Below are 12,224 nucleotides of genomic sequence, written 5' to 3'. Positions count from 1 at the left end.
TATGTATAAGGGCCAACCTTCAATTTAGTAAATTTTCAGATTTATTCCCATTTATTCCCATGGAGAGTTTCCAACTTTGAAAATTCCCGGAATTCTGCAACCCTATTGATCACTGATCAGATCAATAACCATCTGAGAGTTTCACAGTGACTGTTTACTGCACAGTTAGATCAATCAACCAACCAATCAATCAATCAATCAATCAGGACTTACATACCATAGTTTTCCATGTGAACTTCTCCTGGTGGCGTTTTCACTCTCTCTCTTTCACATGTCAAAGTGTTCGTCAGTGATGTCATCACCTGAGAGGACGTGGCGACGACAGACGACCTTTGACCTCCAGCTGCTCCATAACAACCCAGAGCAGCAGCAGCAGCAGCGTCGTTGTCAAGGGAGACAGTATCATTATTATATTTTATTTTATTATTTATTGTCTTTTATTTTCCTCACTCTAAATCTGTGTCTACCATTGATCCTATGTTCTATTTATTATTATTTTATTGAACTGTTTTCTGACACGACTCTTGATCAGAAGTGTTCAGATGATGTGCAGCTGTAAAACCGGTCAGAGAAACGTTTATGTCACGTTCCTGTTGTCAGAGTCCAGAGTTTCACCTTTAACCTTTCAATGGAAACATCTGCAAACAGCAGCTGGACTTTTTCTACATTTCAGAAATATCACTTTTATTTTCTGAAAACCTGTGATGGAAACGCACGCACACACACATACACACACACACTCCTGTGACATCGCACCACATATGTATATTTCATTTTATTAAATAAAACTTGATGAACTGAGCTCTTTGTGTCAGTGTGGTTTCTACCCGGCAACAACAGAGGCTGAGATCTCTGCTCTGATTGGTCGGCTGCTCTGAGTGACGAGGACCAGACTGAGACGGGGAAGTTTAGTAGAAATGGATTTTTATCGTTCAGAGGTAAATATTATTTATATACAGACTGTTCATGATGATGGAGGGAACATAAACAAGGCGACAGAACCAGTGATGAGTGGAGGAGGATGATGGAGCGGCGGTGGCGCCTCCTGCTGGACGACGTTACAGTAAAAAAAGACAAAGAATAAAAACCAAAACAAACCAACGACAACAGAGTCAGTAACGAGTGTGTGAACCGATCACTTCCTGTCACACACACACACACACACCGACCAATCAGGACGATGATCGGAGTCGTTAAGAGTTGATGAGTCATCGTTTGTGACCAGACGCAGCTTCACACAGCTGGACAGTCTGAGGAGGGATAGAGTCCAGGTCCAGGTCCAGGTCCAGGTCCGAGTCCAGGTCCGAGTCCAGGTTCGGGTTTTAGCCGATGGTGACTCCGAAGCCGCACTGGAACTTGTTCTTGTGGTGGTTGAGGAAGGAGCAGAGCACCAGAGAGAGAGGAAGAGGAAGCAGCTTCTTCTCCAACGTGGCTCCGACCACCCAGTTACTGTCCACGGACCCTGGACCAGAGCAGAGACCAGAACCGAGACCAGAACCACAACTATTAATCTAATAATCGTTTTTTTAGTCGTTTTTAAAGAAAAAAAAGTCAAAATTCTCTGATTTCAGCTTCTTAAATGCAGGGGTGCAAACTCATCAGGGGTAAAAAAGGTGACAAGATAGCGACCCCCTAGGGGGGTCCGGGGGTATGCTCCCCCGGGGAAATTTTTTTAAAAACCAACTTTAAAGGTGAATTTACAGTCAATTTTAGCACGAGACTAGGGTCCAGATTTACTCAGGTTTGCACAGCTTTTGCTCCTGTTAAACCTGCACAATCTGTCTCTCTGTGTTTGGTTTTGAAATATGTGAAGGGGGTCTTCAGCCTATGCAGGTTTAGCATGAGCAAAAGCTGTGCAAAACTTAGAGAATCTGTCCCTCGATGTCCATCAGATGAACCTTGCAAACCTTACCTTCAAACTAAATAAAATTTAATACAGACTGATTGGTTCATTGTGAAACATTTATTTATTGATGTAAATGTGTTTTCTGTACGTAGGCTATGCTCCGAGGCAGCGCTGCTCTTTCTGTCCAATAATACACATGAAGCTTAAAAATGCCATAGGTTACATAAAACATATTAAGCAGCAATATGTATTTAAAAGATGTTCAAGCAAACGGTTCGGTTCACGGTTTTGTCGTCATGGTTTTCGGTTCGGTTTGGTATACTTTGATCGTTGGGAAAATCAATCATGTCTTGTATATTCAGGTTAAAACTGAAAGAATGAGGCAGTCTGACATCTGATACATCATTGTGACAGTCTGAGGTTAAAAGTAGGTGATCTGGTGGCAAGAGGAGACATTGATAGTTCCAACATGATTTTAATTTATTGGGCAAAGAAAGTTATCTAACAAATGCTAAGAACAATTAGATATTCACTGAAATATATAAACCTATATTTATTAATTGTGGTTCTTACAAAAAATATATCTTATAAAATATAAAAGCTAAAATGTAAAGCTCTGCCCCTTTAATTAGTGCATACAAAATAATTTAACTTTAGCCTACTACTTTTACAACCACATTATTTACCAGCAACATAAAGTGAAACAGAGGCAGAGGTGTCCTGCCACAGTCAGTCAACCTCCTCCTCCTCCTCTTCTTCCTCCTCCTCCTCCTGCTGCTGCTGAACAGGTCCGTTAATATAATACATCCATGCACAGGTCGCACTGGAGCTAGTCTCGCTCGCCAGACCCTCCTCCAGAGAAGGAGACACTGGAGCTAATAAATGCTAAACGCGCTAATCGCTAATTGGCCGCGATCGCGATCATCACACACACACGGTCCCATACAGCACCTATACAACGCTGCTGGCGCATCTTCTAGCTCCGACTCTTTCACTCGCCATGCTCAAAAAGTCGCGTTAGTTAGTCTGTATGAAAAGTGAAGCTTCAGGTGTGTATTGCTGGACAGAAGAGGAGCGCTGCCACCACTCGTTGTCATCCAGATAAGGTGCATGCGCCTTAAAGAGACAGGTGCCTCGCCTCGCCGGACCCCCCCCCCCCCCTCAAATTTTTTTTTATTGCGGATTTACACGAATCACACAAATGACCAATTTGGGATCCAAAACGGCGAATTTCGCCGAAAGGTGACAAGTTTGCACCCCTGTAAATGTGAATATTTCTGGTTTCTTTGTTCCTTTATGACAATAAACTGAGTCTGAATCTCTTTTATTAGGGTCTCTTTTCATTTTCTACTTTATTTTAATTTTGCTTATTCATTTTCTCCCCTAGCTCAGACCACTACTTAAAAGGGATAGTTCAACATTTTAGAAAATTGGCCCATTGCCATAATCCCTATAGTCATAGCAGTAGGTTCGTTACCTTTAATTGTCGGTGCAAGCTATTTTTAGAACGGCGGAGCAGAGCCGTGAGCTGCTCAAAGCTACGCTACGGAGGCTAATTCACCACGCTATGAGATAATAACACAACGTTACCAGACGGAGTTGTTTTAGAGGTAAATTCATGCAAAACCGTTGATGCGCGTTGCCTTCAGGGACAGTTTTTCATCAAGCAGTCTCTGTATTGAGTTGTTGGATTGTGTATTTGATGAGTTTGATGAGGGAAACCAAGAAATCCCATAATGAGCCTCCGTAGCGTAGCTCTGAGCAGCTCACGGCTCTGCTCTGCCGTTCTAAAAATAGCTTGCACCGACAATTAAAGGTAACAAACCTACTGCTATGACTATAGGGATTATGGCAATGGGCCAATTCGCCAAAATGTTGAACTATCCCTTTAAGATATGTAGTGTTTCCTCAGTTCCTGCTCTACGTGGGTGTTGGGGGGGTGTTTTAACAGATATAGAAACACAGTGTGATAAGACTTGCGTGGTGGTGGTGGTCGTCATGGTAACAGGTGTGAGGTCTGACCTTTGAACAGCAGGTTGGCCTTGGGGACGTCCAGCTGGTACCCGAACGACACGCTGGTGTCCTGCATCCTGGAGCTGGCCTCGAACTCCACACCCAGCTGCAGCTGTGGGGGGCAGAGGTCAGAGGTCAGAGGAGGAGGAGGAGGAGAGGAGGAGAAGAGGAGGGGGGGGAGGAAGAGGAGGAGAAGAGGAGGGGGGAGGGAGAGGAGAAGAGGAGAAAGAGGAGAAGAGGAGGAGACGAGGAAGAGGAGGAGAAGAGGAGGAGGAGGAAGAGGAGGAGAAGGAAGAGGAGGAGGAAGAGGAGGAGAAGAGAAGAGGGGGAGGAGAAGAGGAGGAGGAGAAGAGGAGGAAGAGGAAGAGAAGAGGAGGAGCGGAGGAAGAGGAGGAGAAGAGGAGAAGAGAAGGAAGAGGAGAAGGAAGAGGAGAAGCGGAGGAAGAGGAGGAGAAGAGGAGGAGGGGAGGAAGAGGAGGAGAAGAGGAAGAGGAGAAGAGGAGGGGGGGAGGGAGAGGAGAAGAGGAGGAAGAGGAGAAGAGGAGGAGGAGAAGAGGATGAGACAAGGAGGAGGAAGAGGAGGAGAAGAGGATGAGACAAGGAGGAGGAAGAGGAGAAGAGGGGGAGGAGAAGAGGAAGAGGAGGAGAGGAGGAGAAGAGGAGAAGAGGGGGAGGAGAAGAGGAGGAGATGAGGAGAAAAAGAGGAGAAGGAAGAGGAGGAGAAGAGGAAGAGGAGGAGGAGGAGTAGGAAGAGGAGGAGACGAGGAAGAGGAGGAGAAGAGGAAGAGGAGAAGGGGAGGAGGAAGAGGAGAAGAGGAGGAGGATACGAGGAGAGGAAGAGGAGGAGGAGGGGAGGAAGAGGAGGAGAAGAGGAAGAGGATGAGGGGGAGAAGAGGAGGAGGAAGAGGAGGAGGAGGAGAAAGAGGAGAAGAGGAGAAGGAAGAGGAGAGGATGGGGAGGGTCGTTACCTGGTCGTTGGCTTTGTGGTAGTAGGAGGCGTGAGCCCCCGCTGAGCCCAGCGTCATGGTGGCGATGTAGTTGCTGCCTGTGGAGAGAGGAGGAGGGAGGGAAGGGGGGGTTAGTGAGGAGGGGGGCTATTGGTCCAAACTGCCCCCCACCCCACCTGACCAGCACTCACCTGTGTACCTGCCCACTAGTGACATCACTGCCCCCTCCTCTCCTGGTCGACGGTGGTAAACCAGCTCCCCCCCCAGGGCCAGGGAGGGGGTGACGGACTGGAGGTAGTGGCTCACTACGATACCTGGGGGGGGGGGGGAGGAGAAGAGGAGAAGAGGGGGAGGAGAGGAGGAGGAGAGGAGGGGGAAGAGGAGACGAGAAGGATGGGAGTAGGAAGAGGAGAAGAGGAGAAGGAAGAGAAGAAGAGGAGGAAGAGGAGAAGGATGGGAGGAGGACAAGAGGGGGAGGAGAGGAGGAAGAGGAGGAGGAGGAGAAGAAGAGGAGGAAGAGGATGAGAGGAGGAGAAGAAGAGGAGGAGAAGAAGAGGAGGAGAAGAGGATGAGACAAGGAGGAGGAAGAGGATGAGGAGGAGAAGAGGAGGAAGAGGAAAGGGGGAGGAGAAGAGGAAGAGGAGAAGAAGAGGAGAAGGATGGGAGGAGGACAAGAGGGGGAGGAAAGGAGGAGGAGGAAGAAGAGAAAAGGGGGAGGAGAAGAGAAAGAGGAGGAAGAGGAGAAGAGGAGGAGGAGGAGAAGAGGATGAGACAAGGAGGAGGAAGAGGAGAAGAAGAGGAGGAAGAGGAAGAGGAGAAGAAGAGGAGAAGGAGAGGAGGAGGAGAAGACGAGCAGAAGAGGAGGAGAGGAGGAGAAGAGGAGGAAGAGGAGAAGAAGAGGAGGAGAGGAGGAGGAGAAGAGGAGGAAGAGGAGAAGAGGATGAGACAAGGAGGAGGAAGAGGAGGAGAAGAGGAGGAAGAGGAGAAGAGGATGAGACGAGGAAGAGGAGAAGAGGAGGATGTATTCAGATTCAAATTTAATGTTTAGTCCCTAAAGAGTCATTTTAAATTCATGACTATTTTACTTTCCCACAAAAAAGTTGTTTATAAAAACTAAAAACACGAATACTATTTTTCCTTCATTGAAAAATCCCGAGTCTATGAATATTCATGAGTATGCAAATGAGCCATGACTTGCGTCCCGCTTGGTTTAGGGGGACTTTGATATTTAACTCATCAAATATAATTATTCAAATATCAAAGGGAGACTGATTATTACTGATTGTGTGTTACTGATTATTATGGTCTGTCCCTGTGTGTGTGTGTGTGTGGGGGGGTGGGTGTGGCCTACCGGAGCCGACCGTGACATCAGGGTTGCCCAGGGTGACGGTGGCGGTGAAGTCGTCTCCTCTGAACTCAGCGTCTCCCTGCCAGTTCACAAACTTGTTCTGCTGCGTCTGCAACAGGGGTCACGGTTACACACCGAGTACACACACTGATACAACACACACACACACACACACACTGAACCAACACACACACACACACACACACACACACACACACACACACTGAACCAACACACACACACACACACACACACACACACACACACACACACACACACACACACACACACACACACACACACACACACACACACACACACACACACACACACACACACACACACACACACACACACACACACACACACACACACACACACACACACACACACACACACACACACACACACACACACACACACACACACACACACACACTCAGACAGGTGTGTGAGACAGGTGTGTTACCTGGAAGGCGAGCTTGGAGCGCACCCTGCTGGACAGCTGGTGGATGATCTGAGCGTTGAGGCTGCCGCTGTTGTCCATGTCTCCCACCATGACCGGGAAGAACTGGAGGGGGGGGGGGAGAGAGGAGGAGGAGAGGAGGAGGGGAGGGGGAGGAGAGGAGGAGGAGGAGAAGAGGAGGAGGAGGAGAGGAGAAGAGGTGGAGGAGAGGAGGAGGAAGAGGAGGTGGGGAGGAGGAGAGAAGTGAGGAGGAGGTGGGGAGGAGGAAGAGGAGGAGGAGAGGTGGAGAAGAGGGGGAGGAGAGGAGGAGAAGAGGAGGAGGAAGAGGGGGAGGAGGAGGAAAGGAGGAGGAGAAGAGAGGAGGAAGAGGAAGAGGAGAGGGGGGAGGATTAAGAGGGGGAGGAGGAGAGAAGGAGAGGAGAAGTGAGGAGAGGAGGAGGGGAGGAGAAGAGGGGGAGGAGAGGAGAAGGGGAGGGGGAGAAGAGGAGAAGAGGAGGGGGAGAAGAGGAGAAGAGGGGGAGGAGATGAGAAGAGGAGGAGGAAGAGGAGAAGAGGATGAAAGGAAGAAGAGGAGAAGAGGGGGAAGAGGAGAAGAGGGGGAGGAAGAGAAGAGGATGATGAGTAGATGAGGAGGAGGAGAAGAGGTGAAGAGGAGGAGTAGGAAGAGGAGAAGAGGAAGCGGAGGAGAAGAGGAAGAGGAGAAGAGGAGTAGAAGAGGAGGAGAAGAGGAAGAGGAGGAGAGGAGGAGAAGAAGAAGAGGAGTAGGAGGAGAGGAGAAGAGGGGGGAGAGGAGAGAAGGAAGAGGAGAAGAGAGGGAGGAAGAACTGTTAACACAACACAACACACTAACCACCTGGTGTCCATATGAAGGATGAAGGTCGTGTGTCATGTGACCGTGTCTCTCTCTCTCTCTCTCTCTCTCTCTCTCTCTCACCTCAGCTGGACCCGTCTGACTGGAGCCGACGTACGTGGATCCAAAGCGGTAGGTGGAGTCGCCGGTGGTGCTGAGCAGAACCGTGTGGTTCACCTGCAGCCAGGAGGAGAACATCAACCGGACGAGCCTCATCATCATCATCACTAAATATTGGTGAATGAAGGAGTTTCTCTGCAGATAATGTGATATTTAGAGGCTGCATTCTGCTGCCCTGTAGACTCCATTATAGTCTGGATATACGCCGCTCTCGGCTGGAGATCATTTCATCACAACGACTTGTAATGACACCAAAGCTCTCTGGGTGAAGGTGAGTGAATGAATAGGCCAGTGGTTCTCAACTGGTGGGTCGGGACCCAAAAGTGGGTCGCGGACCCGTTCTGGATGGGTCGCGGACAGCTGGTCAAAAAAGTAAATAATATTTAATGCACATCTGATGTTGGACATGTCTTTTATTTTGAAAAATAACTTATATTGAAAGGTACACGAGACACGTGAACACATGCAGTTGTAATGGTCCTCAGCTTCTTATTATTTGTTCTGAATGCAAAGATATCAGTAATGTGGCCTGAATGCAGTGAATCTTGTTTTGTTTTGTGGGTCTTTATTTTGTGCAATTTGATATTTATTCACTTTTGTGAACATGCTCTGAATGCAGAGATGCATTAGAAGTCAAACTTATCATTTGTTGGTCTCCATTTTGTGCAGTTTGATATTTTTTTATTCACTTCCGTACATGCAGTTGTCATGGTCCTCCTCATTTTCATTCATGTGCTCTGAAATGCAGTTTGCTCAATAAAGAGCAAAATACGTTTTTAAAGGCTTTAAAAAAAAAAATTCTTGGTTTGAATTCTATAAAAGTGGGTCGTGACTTAATGACCATGGGAAAATGTGGAGCCCAGAGTGAGACTAGTTGAGAACCCCTGGAATGGAGTAATAACTCTCCTGATGCACTTGTTTTATGTCTGATTCTATTGATTCTTTTCTTTTATAACAGAAGACGTTGTTAGTTTTGCATTCAAGTGACAGTTAGTCTTTTACATGAGTGACTTTTTGTTGATTTTTTGCCGTTGTACCGAACCGTCACTTGTGTTACAGCCCTGATCAATCCCATTTCACCCCTTGGCCCTACCACTTACCCCTACCCCTCCGTTTTGCGCGTTCACGTGTAGGGGTAGGGGTGTCCCAATCCCCGTTAGGACAGAGGGGTAGGGGGAAGTGGTAGGGCTACATACCCCTCCAAACGTAGATTTTTCAGAGGCACACTCCAAACGGAGGGGTATGAAAAGTTTCCCAGAATGCATCTTGTGGCAGCCGGCAGCGGTGGCTGTAAACGAAACGCTGTTTTATTTCTTGCTGTAGCGCTGTTATTACGTCACTTTCTTAAGTTTTAATATTTTTTCTTGCGAGAAAGTAACTGTTTAGGTCCCAAATGTGCGGTTAGTTTATCCAAATGACGGCTGGTTAGAAGTTTGCTCCGACGATTTTTCGGAGAAGTGAAGCTCCAGGAGGAGCGGCTCCTCACAGAGACAGCAGCCGGTCTGCAGCGCTGCTCCGCCGGCCAAATTACGTCCTCGTCCCGGTCCCGCCGGGAGAGAAGGCGGTCGTTATTTAACTTATCCGCGGGTTTTTAGAGGTTTACCACCGGCATGTTAATGTCTTTTTAGCATTTAAATGTTGGTCTCATTGATGAAATCTGACAATTGTGGCAGTAGCATTAGTTTATTTGAATGAAAAGTGAAGCTTCATGTATCAGACAGAGGAGCAGGCAGCTGCCTCTGGGCTCTGTGTACAGAAATCACCACATTTACATCAGTAAATAAATGTTTTACAATGAACCGATCAGTCTGCATTAAGTTTTATCTTATTTTATTAAGTTATATGGTACACGGCTATTTGATTTCTGGCAAAAGCTCAGCATCAGCTTATGTAAAAGCCAGTGAGACTACGTGATGACGTATGTGACTGTTGAAGGGGTGTCCCAATTCGGAGGGGTTGACTTTCTACCCCTACCCCTTGTAGCTCCGTTTCAAGGGGCGAGGGGCAAGGGGTAGGGGTAGGGGTAGGGGTAAAAAAGAGAAATGGGATTGGGCCTTAATCTTTATTGCAGACACAACAAGCGGTCCAGTACTGTAGGAACTGATAATCATTCATGTAGGAGCTAATGATCGATACTGTAGCAGCTCTAGTGGTTCTGACCTGGAAGTGGTTGCTGAGGCCTTTGTTGACGACGAGCCGGACTCCCTCCATCTGCATGGGGAAGACCTCTGAGGAGGAGGAGGAGGAGGAGGAGGAGAGGGGGAGGAGGAGGAGGAGGAGGAGGAGGAGGAGGAGGAGAGTGACAAGACAGTTATTGGAATTAATACCACTGAATTTCAATAAAATAATTCTGACTTTTTAATCTCATCTTTTATATTCTTTCTTGTATCTCATATTCTTCTATTTCAGTTTTGTCGTTTTTATTTAAGCTTCGTTCACTTTTACATCATGATGCAGTTCAGAACCTCCTGATGGTCCATGTTCATGTTCTGGACCACTGAAGAGGAGGAGAAGAGGAGGAGGAGGAGGTGAGGAGGAAAGGAGGAGAAGAAGAGGGGGAGGAGAAGAGGAGGAGGATGAGGTGAGGAGGAAAGGAGGAGAAGAAGAGGGGGAGGAGAAGAGGAGGAGGAGATAAGGAGGATGAGGGGAGGAGGAGAAGAGAAGGAAGAGACGAGGAGGATGAGGAGAGGAGGAGGAGGAGACAAGGAGGATGAGGGGAGGAGGAGGAAGAGGAGAGGAAAAGGAAGGGAGGAGGAGAAGAGGATGAGACAAGGAGGAGGAGAGGAGGAGAAGAGGAAGAGATGAGGAGGATGAGGTGAGGATGAAAGGAGGAGAAGAGGAGAAGAGGAAGAGACGAGGAGGATGAGGGAAGGAGGAGGAGAAGAGGATGAGACAAGGAGGAAGAAGAGGAGAAGAGGAGGAGGAGGAGAAGAGGGGGAAAAGTAGAGGAAAAGGAGGGGAGGAGAAGAGGATGAGACAAGGAGGAGGAGAGGAGGAAGAGATGAGGAGGAGGAGGAGAAGAAGAGGGGGAAGAGGAGAGGAAAAGGAGGGGAGGAGGAGACAAGGAGGAAGAAGAGGAGAAGGAAGAGAAGAGGAGGAGGAGGAGAGGAGGAAGAGGAGAAGAGGATGAGACAAGGAGGAAGAAGAGGAGACGAGGAGGAGGAGGAGAAGAGGGGGAAGAGGAGAGGAAAAGGAGGGGAGGAGGAGAAGAGGAGGAGGAGATGAGAAGGAGAAGAGGATGAGACAAGGAGGAGGAGGAGGAGAAGAGGATGAGACAAGGAGGAGAAGAGGAGGAAAGGAGGAGTAGAAGAGGAGGACGAGACAAAGAGGATGAGGGGAAGAGGAGAAGAGGAGAAGGAAGAGAAGAGGAAGAGAAGAGGAAGAGACGAGGAGGATGAGGAGAGGAAAAGGAGGGGAGGAGGAGAAGAGGAAGAGATGAGGAGGATGAGGTGAGGATGAAAGGAGGAGAAGAGGAGAAGAGGAAGAGACGAGGAGGATGAGGAGAGGATGAAAGGAGAAGAGGAGAAGAGGGGGAAGACCTGGTTCTGGTTCTGTGTGTGTGTGTGTGTGTGTGTGTGTGTGTCTGTGTGTGTGTGTGTGTGTGTGTGTGTGTGTGTGTGTGCTCACCTTTACATTTGCGGTGACACTCATCGAAGGCCCCCGGGTTGGGGAGGGGGGGCTCGGCATCCTGCTCCTGCCCCGGCGTCGCCCCGGACGACGGGAGGACCGACGACACCGGGGGCATCCCGAAGCCCAGGGGCATCGACAGGGGGGAGGGGGAGGGGGAGGGGGAGGGGGGGCCGCCCGAGGCCGCGGGAGGGGCGGGGCTGGGGGAACTGGCAGCCAACACACTGCCCATACTGAGGAGGGGGGGGGGGGGGGGGGCAGAAACAGGTTGATGACTCATCATAACCATCACATGACTCAGCAATAATGTTAAACATGACAGAACAAACTCTGTTAAACTGTACAATGTAAATATATATTATTATAACAGACATAATCAGAACACACTGATGTGATAATGTGATTATTATGGGATGAGCGGTGTCAGCTGATATTAACTCAAGACTCTTCATCCTGATCAATCAACCAATAACAGATCAGCTGGTCTGAGCCGGTCGCCATGGAGACGATGAAGCTAAAACTCTGATTATCAATGTTATTATGATGTTGAGAGAGGACAGCCAGCTTCATCATCATCATCATCATCATCAGAGGTTAGGAGGAAGGAGGAGGAGGAGGAAGAGGAGGAGCAGGAGGAAGAGGAGGAGCAGGAGGAAGAGGAGGAGCAGGAGGAAGAGGAGCAGGAGGGAGAAGAAGGAGCAGGAAGAGGAGGAAGAGAAAGGAGGAAGAGGAGCAAGAGAAGAAGAAGGAAGAGGAAGAAGAAGAGCAGGAGGAAGAAGGAGGAGGAGGAGGAAGAGGAGCAGGAGGGAGAAGAAGGAGGAGGAAGAAGAGGAGCAGCAGGAGGAAGAGGAGCAGGAGGGAGAAGAAGGAGCAGGAAGAGGAGGAAGAGAAAGTAGGAAGAGGAGCAAGAGAAGAAGAAGGAAGAGGAATAAGAAGAGCAGGAGGAAGAAGGAGGAGGAGGAAGAGGAGCAGGAGGGAGAAGAAGGAGCAGGAAGAGGAGGAAGAGA

The 12,224-nt window shown here is 48.6% G+C and overlaps 1 protein-coding gene across 1 annotated transcript; it reads right to left on the bottom strand.

The window, feature by feature from the left end:
- Nucleotides 1-962: 962 nt before the first annotated feature.
- On the bottom strand, nt 963-11,450 carry tomm40l (translocase of outer mitochondrial membrane 40 homolog, like). The gene is made up of 9 exons (XM_085790777.1): nt 11,218-11,450; nt 9,751-9,818; nt 7,555-7,647; nt 6,624-6,725; nt 6,158-6,263; nt 4,998-5,120; nt 4,828-4,904; nt 3,869-3,971; nt 963-1,462 (listed from the first exon to the last, which is right to left on the bottom strand). The coding sequence occupies exons 1-9, from the start codon at nt 11,447-11,449 to the stop codon at nt 1,323-1,325; spliced, it is 1,044 nt and encodes a 347-aa protein (XP_085646903.1). The 5' UTR covers nt 11,450; the 3' UTR covers nt 963-1,322.
- Nucleotides 11,451-12,224: the final 774 nt, after the last annotated feature.

Source organism: Trachurus japonicus, chromosome 11, assembly GCF_045865225.1.
Source record: "Trachurus japonicus isolate A0001 chromosome 11, Traja_1.0".
Taxonomy (NCBI): Eukaryota; Metazoa; Chordata; class Actinopteri; order Carangiformes; family Carangidae; genus Trachurus; species Trachurus japonicus.
This window is presented reverse-complemented; position numbering and strand designations above follow the sequence as displayed.